The sequence below is a fragment of the Bactrocera dorsalis genome, chromosome 2 (assembly GCF_023373825.1).
Source record: "Bactrocera dorsalis isolate Fly_Bdor chromosome 2, ASM2337382v1, whole genome shotgun sequence".
Lineage (NCBI taxonomy): Eukaryota > Metazoa > Arthropoda > Insecta > Diptera > Tephritidae > Bactrocera > Bactrocera dorsalis.
In genome coordinates, this window is record NC_064304.1 from 90,438,580 (window position 1) to 90,450,548 (window position 11,969).

At 37.6% G+C, this 11,969-nt stretch overlaps 1 protein-coding gene across 2 annotated transcripts; it reads right to left on the reverse strand.

Moving 5' to 3' along the window:
• Positions 1-1,253: 1,253 nt before the first annotated feature.
• LOC125776572 (uncharacterized) lies at positions 1,254-5,063 on the reverse strand. Of its 2 annotated transcripts, none has more exons than XR_007421829.1 (2): positions 2,042-5,063; positions 1,254-1,975 (listed from the first exon to the last, which is right to left on the reverse strand). XR_007421829.1 is itself a non-coding variant. In XM_049449507.1 (2 exons), the coding sequence occupies exons 1-2, from the start codon at positions 2,138-2,140 to the stop codon at positions 1,283-1,285; spliced, it is 792 nt and encodes a 263-aa protein (XP_049305464.1). In that variant the 5' UTR covers positions 2,141-2,189; the 3' UTR covers positions 1,254-1,282. The 2 variants fall into 2 exon arrangements, 1 of the variants encoding a protein (XP_049305464.1); XM_049449507.1 differs by having other exon boundaries at positions 2,042-2,189.
• Positions 5,064-11,969: the final 6,906 nt, after the last annotated feature.

An 11,969-nucleotide genomic window follows, 5' to 3' on the forward strand; every position in this document is an offset into this window, starting at 1 on the left:
TCCCACATCATCAAGCTGCCTCCGCCATGCTTAATAGTTTGCTTCACGTGATGTCTTTGAATCCTTTCATTGGGTCGCCGCCAGTAATAACTTTTTCCATCCGATTTATTTTCACCTCGTCAGACCTAATTACACGTTTCCAGTCATCAACGTTCTAATTTGTATGGCTTTTGCAGAAACTGAGTCGTGCTTTTCTACTTTCCTCATATAATGCCGGCTTTTTTTTTCTTACTGCTCACCCAATCCAATTCAGTGCTCTGCGTGCTGTCCATTCGCTTACACCTTTATTTATAGCTTTTTCGGCCCTTTCTGGTGTAGCTGTGTTGTCCTTTTGCATTTCCCGGATCATTAGGCGTGTATCTTCTTCCGTATACAATTTTGGTCGACCCCCTTTGTTTGTTTTCCGGACAACATTTCCTCTTTTTTGCACGTTGCAGTACGCTGGCTAACACCTAGTTTATCTGCAATTTGCCTTGACGAGAGACCATCTGTGGTCAATGTCACGGTGCGGTTTTCTAATTCAACACATATTTTCTTCATTCAATTTTTTAAGGAGATGTTATCTCTTCAAAAACTTAAAAAAAGTGAAACAAGTGCACAAAAAATGAAACTAAATAAGTAAACAAAAAATAGTGGTAAGCCCCCGTTATATTGATCACGCGATCGTTTTTTTTTTAATGTGCAAAACGTGCAATTCTGAGTAAATGCGGTCATGCGGATTTGTGTCAACTTGTGCTATTATTTTTGTACAATCATAAACTTTTCTCCAACCCCTCATTCTCGTTGGAAATGCTTTAATTGAATTGTGAACGCAAAAGAAAATTATTGACATTGAAAATATTAAATATGGCATGCCATTTGAAAAATCTCAAGCTTTTTTGAGAAAACTGATTAATTGGGAATGCGTGAACCGAGTATACTTATGAAATTGCCTGTGCCGAAAAAAAGTGACTGCTCGCGAATGCTCTTCTTACACAATGAACTCTTTATTCCAGAAATTTCATGACTTAGCCTAAACCTTAACCTAACGGCTTAAACTAACGGCACGCGTAAGTATGTATTTACAAAAAAGGGGTAAGTAGAATTCATTTCTTTACATTATGGTTGGTGAGTATATAAAACAGTATTATTAGGATGAGTACTTTGTAAAATAAACTTTAACATTTTAATTCAATATTTAATATAACATTAATTCACATAACATTAGTTTAGTATTATGTTTAAAAATAGGATTTATGTTTAAAAGATGTCGCTTGACGCAACACCGGCCGCCTTGACAGGATCATGATCCTTCAACGTTGATGGGTAGCAGGGCGAGCTTATGAATGGGCCGCTTGATTGTGCCTGCTTTCGTTGCCACGTCTGCCACTCGCACCTTGCCGTCTAGCCCTTCTACCGTGGCGGCGACTCGTCCTAGTACCCACTGCTGCGGTGGTGTGTTGTCTTCGTGTACGAGGACGAGGTCGCCAGCCTGCAGATTCCGCTCCGGATGTAGCCATTTGTTGCGCTCCTGAGATACGTTTTGGACCACTGCAGCCAAAACTGTTGCTTGAGACAGCAAACAAGTTGCCATCTCTCGCAACAACGAATTATGTCCGCTGGCACTTGTGCTTGTGGCAGTGCTCGTAGAGGGCAACCGATCAGCAGGTGTGCTGGCGTTAGAGCTTCTCCATCGTTGGGGTCCTGGCTCAACGGTGCGAGTGGACGCGAGTTGAGAATGGCTTCCACTTCGGCTAGTGCGCAAACTACCAGGTGTTTGGCGGATTTCACCGCGGCCTCCCATAATCCGCCGAAGTGCGGCGCCCTGGGTGGTATAAAGGTGAAGCTGAATCCTTCTTCTGCGGCGAATCTCTTCACTTCCGTTGACTGAGCTAGAAATGCCTCTTTCAGCTCGCGCAGCTAGCGGGCGGCGCCGACGAAATTGGTTGCGTTGTCGCTGTATATTTTCTGCGGAATCCCTCGGCGACCAATGAACCTTTTTAGTGCGAAAATAAATGTATTAGTCGATAAGTCAGAAACTAATTCTAAGTGTACTGCTTACGAAGTAAAGCACACAAAAACTGCAATATAAGTTTTCACGGGTGGTCGACCACGTATTTTTAATGTTGTATATATTGGACAACAAAAATCTACGCCACATATAAGGAAGGGTCGTAGCGCTCGAAGTCTTTCTGATGGCAAGTTTCCCATTATTTAGGTTTGTAGCTTCAGCTTGTAATGAAAGCAGTGTGTGCAGTTTCTTACGGTTCTACTGCATGCTTCTCTTGCATTAATCAGCCATATGCGTTCTCGAAGAAGCGCAACCAGCGCTTTTGCTCCAGCATGGTGATTCCGAAAGTGCAGGAACCGTAAGTAAGTTGTAACGAAGTGCGAATTTTTATATAGCAATAGTGGAAATTTGGCATCGTATGGGAGAGGTGCATTTAAAAGGCGACCTCCTACTCGGATTAATTTGAACGAAAGCGACATATCCGAGTACTCATGCAAGAACGGATTTAGTTTTTGCAAGGTTGCCGGTAGCGTGGTGCCCTTAGTCAGTTTTTGGATTTCATTTGCAAATTCCGAATGTTGAATCACTTGAACAATTTTCAAAAAACTCAAGTGCAATTCGTTAGATGTCAGATCCCTGCCCTCCGTAGGCATTTTTGGTCGTCTGATCCATCGTAGTAAATATGCGACCACACGAAGCAATTTTCTATGAGAAGAGAATTTTTCAATGAGGTCCAATATTGGATTTTTCTCAGTGGTCGAAATTAATGTAAATGCATTTTTCTTCTTCTCTAATGCTTCGTCTTCTGGTGAGAGCTGGAAGTGGGTGTTAATTGGCCATAATGCAGGGTCTTCTAGGAGGAACTGTGGACCGCCAAACCATATTGAATTATTTAATTCGTCCACGTTACAACTCCGAGACACTTGATCCGCAGGATTTTGTTTTGTTGGCACATGCCGCCAATGCACTTTGTCGGTCAACTCTTGGATTTCGGACACTCTATTTGCGACGAATGTTTGTAATGAGGAAGGATGTGTTTTTATCCAATGTAAAACAATTTCGGAGTCTGTCCAGAATGTAATTTTTTCGAAATGTCGATTCAACATAGGCGCAACTCTTGACCATAATTTTGAAAGAAGATGTGCTGCCGAGAGCTCAAGACGTGGAAGAGATTTGGTCTTCAGCGGAGCCACTCTAGACTTTGCAGTAAGCAGCATACATTTAATACCACTAGCAGTTTGGCTTCGTATATATATGCAGCATCCGTACGCTCTTATTGAAGCGTCGGAGAAGCCATGTATTTGGCAGATGGCACTCGACTGTACGTTCACGTAACGAGGAATGCTAATTGTTGAAAGCTGCATTAGGTTGGCTTTGAAATTCTGCCAGCTAGTGTCGAGGCGCAATGGAATCGACTCATCCCAATCTAGTTTCTGAATCCAAAGCTCTTGCAATAAGATTTTTGCTTTGGTAACTAGTGGGGCTAATAATCCAAGAGGATCGAAAAGGCGAGCAGAAACTGATAATATGTTTCGTTTAGTGGCTCGCAAATCATTAAAATTGTCGTCTAGGACAAATCGAAATAAATCCTCTTTCGGCAACCAATGGATTCCCAACGTTTTTGTAGAATTTTTGTCATTGAAGCTTAATGACTTTTCAGTGCAATCACTGTCGAAAAATTTAGGGTGGTTCGAAAACCACTTCGTTAAGGTGAATCCTGCCGAGTTTAATATTTTAACTACTTCACTTCTTATAAGATCTAGAGACTCAAAATTTTCAGATCCTGTCAATAAGTCATCGACATAAAAGTCTCTTTTAATGGCCAATGAACCGAGTGGGTATTTAGTTGTATTAGCATCGCTGAGCATTTGCAAACACCGTGTTGCGAGAAATGGTGCAGGCGCAGTGCCGTAAGTGACGGTGTTAAGTCGAAAAATTTGAATATGCTCTGAGGGATGCTCTCTCCACACAATAAGCTGACAATTTCTGTCTTCTTCGTGCACCATTATTTGGCGGTACATTTTAGTAATGTCTGCCGTTAAAGCGTACTTGTGTAAACGAAAACGAAGAAGAGTTGAATACAACTCTTCTTGGATGGTTGGGCCTACCATCAAAAGTTCATTCAATGAAATTTGAGATGAAGTACGACTCGAAGCGTCAAAAACAACACGTAATTTGGTTGTTGTGCTTTCGGGTCTTAAAACGCATTGATGCGGAATGAAATAGTGTGGCTCACTCGGGATCTTATTGTTTGTTGGGCTCATGTGACCCAATGCTTTATATTCATTCATGAAGTCCAGATACATTCTACGAAGTTCTGGATTTTTCAATGTTTTTCTCTCCAGGGCCTGAAACCGCCGAACTGCGGTTTCATAGGAGTGACCGAGTAACTTACGGTCAGATTTAAAGGGCATTCTGACTTGAAGCCTTCCTGAAGGCAATACTTCAGTTGTGTTAACGAAAAATTTTTCACACTCTTTTTGTTCAGGTGTGAACTTGTTGCCATTTGTTTCTGAAGGAAGTTCCTCCAGAGCCCAGAATTTTTGGACTACTGAATCTATGGACGTTAAGTCGTCTTCAGTTTGGCATAATGTGCTAGTTGCTTCGGGAGGAGGACTAAGATTGCTGACATATTTGCCAGACACAATCCATCCCAAAAGAGTTTTCTGCAGCGTTGGTTGATTAGGGCCAATTTTAATTTGGCCAACCGCTAACAGATCAAAAAAGGTTTCTGCACCCAATAAGATGTCAATCCTTTGGGATGTGTGGAATTCTGGATCCGCCAATTCAATATTGCGCGGAATTTTCCAACCATTAACATTAATGGTATGGTCTGGATGATTAGCCGAAATGCATCGCATAATCCAGAATTCCGCCGAAAATTCATAATTATTAACGCGTGACTTAATAAACGCGCTTAATTTGGCCCCGACTTTCGTACTGGAATTTCCAATTCCTATAATATTTAAGGTCCTGTTTTGGCGACGAATCCGCAGTTTTTGGGCCAAATCCTCTGTCATAAAATTGACTTGTGACCCTGAGTCCAGTAAGGCTCTTGCAGGTAGGTATGCTCCACAGCTGGACCTCACCAGAATAACTGCTGTTGCCAGCATTACCCGATCCGGCATACTCGTTGAATGCATTGCATGTGTAGTTGTTGTTGGTTGCTGATGAGATTCCGCAGTAAAGGAAACGGGATACTGGTGAAGTAACGTATGATCGGATCGATTGCACACACGACATCGATCCGCTCTGCACTTGGAAACCGTATATCCCTTACGCAAACAATTTATGCATAAGGGCACCGATTTGACATACTCAAATCTCTGTTGCACAGAGAGAGTCTTAAAAGTGGGGCAAGCAGATATGTAGTGGTCCTTTGATTTACACTACTGGCAAAGAGCCTGCTTTGTATTTGCAGCTACTAACGACGATTTGGTCCTGTCCGATTTGGTTCCTGTCATGTGACTCGTGCTGATTGCAGCTCCGGGCTTCGTTCTCGAACATGACGCTCCTTCTGCTGATAATTGCTGAAATCTTCTATTCAGGGTGGCTTCACAGTCCTTCCATAATGGTAGCTTGTCGTAATCCAGCTGTTCTTCCCACTTTGATCGGGTGGCAGAGTCCACTTTTGTCATGACCATGTGTATGATAATCGCATTTGTAATTTGTTTCTCATCGCCCAGCGATAGCAATGAGTCATACACAGCCGACACTTCATCGATCATCGCTCGCAATGAGGGTGCCGATGGCTTTTGAATAGTTGGCAACTCAAAAAGTTTCGAAATTGTGTTGAAAAATATCAAACATTTATTATCGTAAACTTTTTTGAGGCTTGCCAACGCCTTCGGATAATTTTCATCCGACATTTGAAACGCTTTTACCGTACCCAGAGCCTCTCCAGATAGACAATTAACCAGATGGTTAAATTTTTCAATATCTGGGATATTTGGATCATTGTGAACCAGACTCTCAAATAAACTCATAAAATTTTTAAATTCGGAATACTCTCCCTTGAATTTCGGCATATTCATTTTTGGGAGTCTCGAGCTGTGAGATGTTACGAAAGATGTGTCCGCAATAGACGTTCTACTTTTTGCTAAAATTGTTTTAATTATAGATTTTGTTTCTACAATTATGTCCTCTAACTCCCCTCGGGCAATGTCGTCTTCATCAATCTCTTCAATTTTAGATTGACACTTCATCAACTTTTCACTGTGGGAGTTTAATATGTCGAGACGACATTCCAACTCAATCGGATCTAACGACATGGTTTTTTCCAGAAGACCCGTCTTTATACGCAAAATGCTACTTTTCGCCACCGTCCTTTGACGCTTTAATGATTTTAAATCGATCAACTCCTTACTTGGAGAGAGGTTGGCGATAGTTGGCTTTGGCTTGCTCATTTTTGTTTGTTGAAATTAAAATTTCGAAAACGAATGATAAAGGTTGGCAACAAATATAATAGGAATCGATTACGAAAACGAAAAAAAAAAAAAATATCGATTTCCAATTATACGAAAGCCTAACCGATAATATTCGTAATGAGCACAATGCTTTTTTGAAAACGAGAAATTAAAAACTGTGTGAAAACACTGACCGAATTGTAATTTTGTTCGCACCTTAATGTTTAATATATGTATGTACATATAAGATATACTTTAAATGCTACCGCAAATCGTTTGATCCCCTTTGATATGTCAATATATGTATATAACGTATGTATATACTCGTTGCTTTGCCAATATTTTGAAAACTCAAAAAAATCGCACCTTAATGTTTAAGTGATGCGATCATAGACGCTATCACAAATCCCTCTATCCCTTTTCTTTTATGTCAATATATATACAGTCACACAATAAAGTCTACATACCCCCCCGAAAATTGCAATTCTGAGTTATCTATGCACAATGGAAAAACAAAATACATACCAAACGAACTCTTAATAAGAGCAATAAGATATTTTGACAAATTTTTTTTAATTTTTCTATATTTATTAAAAATATTTCATAAAAATTGTTTTCCAAACACAGAAAAGTCTACATACGGCAACACGAAAATGTGGATAAAATGCAACCCTGTATACCAGCAGTGCTACCAACTATCTCAAGCGTCTTTATAGTGTACCGTTATTTGTAAATAAGCTAATTACCATACTTTTAATATTTTCAATGTGGTATTATTTCAAAATGAGTAAAGAAATTAGTGTTGAAGTACGACAACTAGTTATAAATTATCATAAAGACAAAAAATCTTTACGTGAGATAGGAAAACTAGTAGGACGTCAAAGTCAACCGTTCAAACAATAATTCGGAATTATAATATAACGAAAAGTGTACAAAGCAAGCCGAGGAGTGGTCGTCCGCCTAAGCTTTCATCACGAGCAAAGCGTAAATATGTGTCAGATGTTCAAGAAAATCCCAGAATTTCGGCAATTGAAATTGCGAAAACCTTGGAAAACTTGGATATTGCTTCAGTGCATCCAGAAACTGTACGAAAGTGTTTAAGAGATAGCGGATTTCATAGTCGTGTACCCAGGAAAAAACCGTTTATTAGTGCAATTAATAAACAAAAACGTGTTGATTTTGCAACAAAATATATTGAAGCAGATGAATGTTTTTGGGCCAATGTCTTATTTAGCGATGAAAGCAAGTTCAACTTGTTTGGTTGTGATGGGAAACAAAAAATTTGGCGCAAAAACAAAGAAGCGTTATTATCCAAAAATTTGCTTCCTACAGTCAAACACGGAGGCGGTTCCGTAATGGTGTGGGGTTGCATGTCAGCGGCTGGGGTGGGTAATTTAGTGTTTATCGAAACAACAATGGATCGTATGGTGTATCTGAACTTATTAAAAGATAATCTGAGGCAATCCGCAGATAAAATTGGTCTTGCAGAGGGTTGGTACTTCCAGCAAGATAATGACCCAAAGCATACTGCACGTATTGTTAAAGAATGGCTGCTATATAATGTACCTCATCAACTTCATTCTCCTCCCCAGTCGCCTGATTTGAACCCCATAGAGCATTTATGGGATGAATTAGATCGTCGTATTAGAAAAAGAATGATAAAAAACAAACAGTACCTAAAAAACGCACTACTAGAGGAATGGGATCTTATTTCAACAGACTATACCAAAAAAATTGTTTTTTCAATGAAAAACCGATTAAACGCTGTTCTGCACAGTCGAGGTGGTCCCACTAAATATTGAATTAAATATTATTATTACTCTTTTTTGTAGAAAATACGTTTTGGTTAGGAGTATGTAGACTTTTCTGTGTTTGGAAAACAATTTTTATGAAATATTTTTAATAAATATAGAAAAATTAAAAAAAATTTGTCAAAATATCTTATTGCTCTTAATAAGAGTTCGTTTGGTATGTATTTTGTTTTTCCATTGTGCATAGATGACTCAGAATTGCAATTTTCGGGGGGGTATGTAGACTTTATTGTGTGACTGTATGTGTACGTATGTATGTATATACAAATTATGTATTCCCGCGTTGGGAATAACAAAAAAATTATTTTTTAGTCGGACAGCGTGTCCGCTTTATTGATCAAAAACGACTCAAACTTAAATTTAACAATTCGGTTAATTTATACTTATTCTAAGCCACGGAATTATTAAGTGGCGTGATCTAATTCCTAGAATTAATATAAGCAATTCGATTGCATTGGCATGTGCCGGATGTGCTGAAGTTGCATCGGCAGAATTTACCAGTTGTCGCTCGGGGTTGTTGACATAGTTGCACTTTATGCTTGGTTCGTGCTAACTCTTCCCCTCTTAAGTCGATTGTCCTCAATCGGGATTAATGCATTTGTGGTGTTGAAATTTGTAGAAATGGTCCCCTTTTTGCTGAAGTTGCTTGCGGTGGCTCATTGAAATAATATAGCTTTTGATTACTTTTTATAATGATGTATACAATTGTTATTAAAATTATAGTTATAATTATAACATCAGTGCCTATGCTGATTAAATTCCTCTTTTTATTTTTATTCATTAGTAATTCGATACTATTTTCGTGATTTATTTGTTTTACATAAAGATTTTCTAATTTAAGAACAAGTTCAGTTACATTCTTTTTCTCTTTAATTTTTGTGATTCGATTTGGCAAAATAAATGTTTCATATATTTTAATGTTAATGTTCGAATACGTCTTATTAAGCGTACTAATATAACAATTTTCAAATTTGATAAGAAAGTTGCCTTTCTGTTTTATTTTTTGCTTATTGCAATTGTGTTCTATTTCTACATCAAAATGCTTAAATACCAGAATACCAGGGACTATTTCAGTGACATTTATTTTATCTACAGTTTCTAAATTACAATTTGCTTCTTCGAATTTCAATATATTTTCTAAACATTTATTGTGAATTTTTATTAAATTTTTCTCCAAATTGTTTTTTACATTTGTTTCATACATATTATTTTCTGAATCTATTAATACTTCGTAAGTATCTAAGGCTATTGATTTGTTAGCTATATTAGGAAGTGGTTCAAATCTGATTTGTGAAAGGGTATTTGGTGAATATTGGGGTATTAGGAGGATTATGATTATGTTGTTGTTTTGAAATATTACCGCTGTCTTGATATTTTGGTAACTGTCGAAATCTGTAATTAATTCGAGTTCTAATTTGGTGAGGATGTCCGTAGGAATTATACCTATTTTGCTAGAAAATATAATTTGTCCTATGTCGTCTATGTGGTTTCGTAAAAAGGATATATCGTTTTCTATTTGGTATGTGTGCTCTAAAATTGAACCTTGTCCTCTAATGACTTTATTTTATTCTGTATGGTGTCCTTAAATGTATTAATGTAATGACTTATTGAGATTTGCTGTTGGTTAATATGTTTTGTTATATTGTTTATTTCCTCGGATATGAAGTTATTAACGCGTACTATATTCGTCATACTAGCTGTTGTGGATAATTCATTTTCGTGTATTTCTGTGAGTGCGTTATGGATTTCCGTCTCGTCATCACTGTCCATGGATCCTGCTATATATTTTAATCCTTTCCCTAGAATATTTACAAGTCCTCGTTTTGATTTAAAATGAGGGTGTAAGCCGCTTATTTTTGATTGGAGTAATGCAAAGTTCCTATTAACTGTGTCCAAAATTTGTTTATCTTCAAAAGTTGTGGTTTTTAGTATGTTAATGTTATTTGATATTAAGGCTACTGTTTCCTCGTAGGCTTTTAAGTTGATAAAATGAAGTGTTTTGTCATAATGATTAAGTATTTTCAGTTCGTTAGTTTTGATGGGTAAATATCCGTTATTATTCGTTAAATCCTGGATGTCGATTTGTTGTGCGTCTACCGTCAATGCTAATATCAGCATGATTGTCATGATTTCTACCGTATTCATTTTTCCTATTAAAGAAGAAATTTTATGTGCTTAAATTCATATTTACTCATGCATTTCTATTTAATGTTACTTTTATGAACTACTCTACCTGATTTAGTTACTATTGTTGTATTAAAATTTTTCGCAACAATTTCTTTTCTAAATCTAGCCGATAACTTATTTCCTAATCTTCTATTTACTTTGACAAATATGATATCTCCTTCCGCATATGTTCTTGGAGGTGATCTGGTCTTGTTATGGTATGTAAGGTCTGCGTTTTGTTTCGCTAGGAGTCTGTTTACAGTTTCTTGTCTGTCTTTCTCCATTATTTTAGGGTCGCTATAAACACGTCTGCCAAAGAATATTTCTACAGGTTTTTTTCCTGTTGTCGTATGAATAGTGGAGTTATATTCGAAAACTGATTTATCCAACAATTCGTGGAATGAACGGTATGTGCTCTCCTTTTGAAGACATCGCATTATTTCTTGCAATGTAGAATGGAAACGTTCTACCTGTCCGTTTGAGCAACTTGTATACGGAGCGGTTCTAAAAATATTAATTCCGAATTCATTCTCTATCATGAAGTTTATTGCTTCAGAATTAAAAGATTTCTCGTTATCCATCACTATTGTTTCTGGAACAAAGGAGAAAAGGATATCGCGTAAAGGCTGTCTGATGTGTTCCGATGCTCTCGATCGAATGGGTTTTGCTATTGCGTATTTGGAGAATTTGTCCATCGCGGTTAGAACTAATTCCTTACCAACCATAAATATATCAATGTGCACTATTTGGCCTGCAAACTGTGGAATGGGTGTGGCCTGAATTTGAGGTTTTATTGGACGTCGGTCATATTTGCTTTCCTTGCATGTTGCACAGTTTCTTATAATTTTCTTTATTTTACTTGCCATTGCAGGAAAATAGTACTTTGCCAAAATTTGCATTTTATTTTCCCTAGTATTTCTATGCGCTCTATTGTGCGTTTTTATAATGATCTCCTCCTGTTCTTTTTCATTAGGTATATCTTCCACTTGTATCTGTGTGAACCTAACTCGGTATTTGCTAAAATGTAATGGATAGACCTCTTGTATTTTGCCCATAACATATTCTTCTGCTTTTATACAGTTTATAACTGATGGGTTCAAATATCTTTTTAGAATTGATTTAAGGGTTTGTTCGGAATAATCAGGTTCCGTAATTATTTGTCTATGATATGTAGGAAACACGATTTTAAATTGATACGTAGATGTGCTATCTGTTTTTAAAATTATTTGGTTTTTGAAAGCGTTTATAGGGGCTTCTATGCTATAAATTAAATTATGGGACGAGCTTTCATTCGAATTGGTTGCTATTGATAGACTGTTAACCTGTGATTCCTTCGGGGGTATCCTGGATAGTGCATCTGCTACGACGTTTTGTTTCCCAGGTTTATAATGTAAGTCGTATGAATATTCTTCTAAGGCTGCTTTCCACCTTTTCATCTTGCTATTGTTATTCTTATTGCTCAAAGCGTAAGTGAGCGGCTGGTGATCAGTAAAGATTTGTACTTTAGCTGAGCCATATAAGTAATTCCTAAATGAATTCAGAGCCCAAATTATGGCTAGCATCTCTTTTTCATTGGCGGCGTAATGTTCCTCCGCC

Excerpts from the sequence above, each read along its gene's own strand:
- LOC125776572 (XM_049449507.1), bottom strand. The coding sequence starts at position 2,140 with ATGTGGCGTAGATTTTTGTTGTCCAATATATACAACATTAAAAATACG. Across the intron at positions 1,976-2,041 it reads GTTTTTGTGTGCTTTACTTC|GTTCATTGGTCGCCGAGGGA; the intron begins GTAAGCAGTACA and ends CGCACTAAAAAG.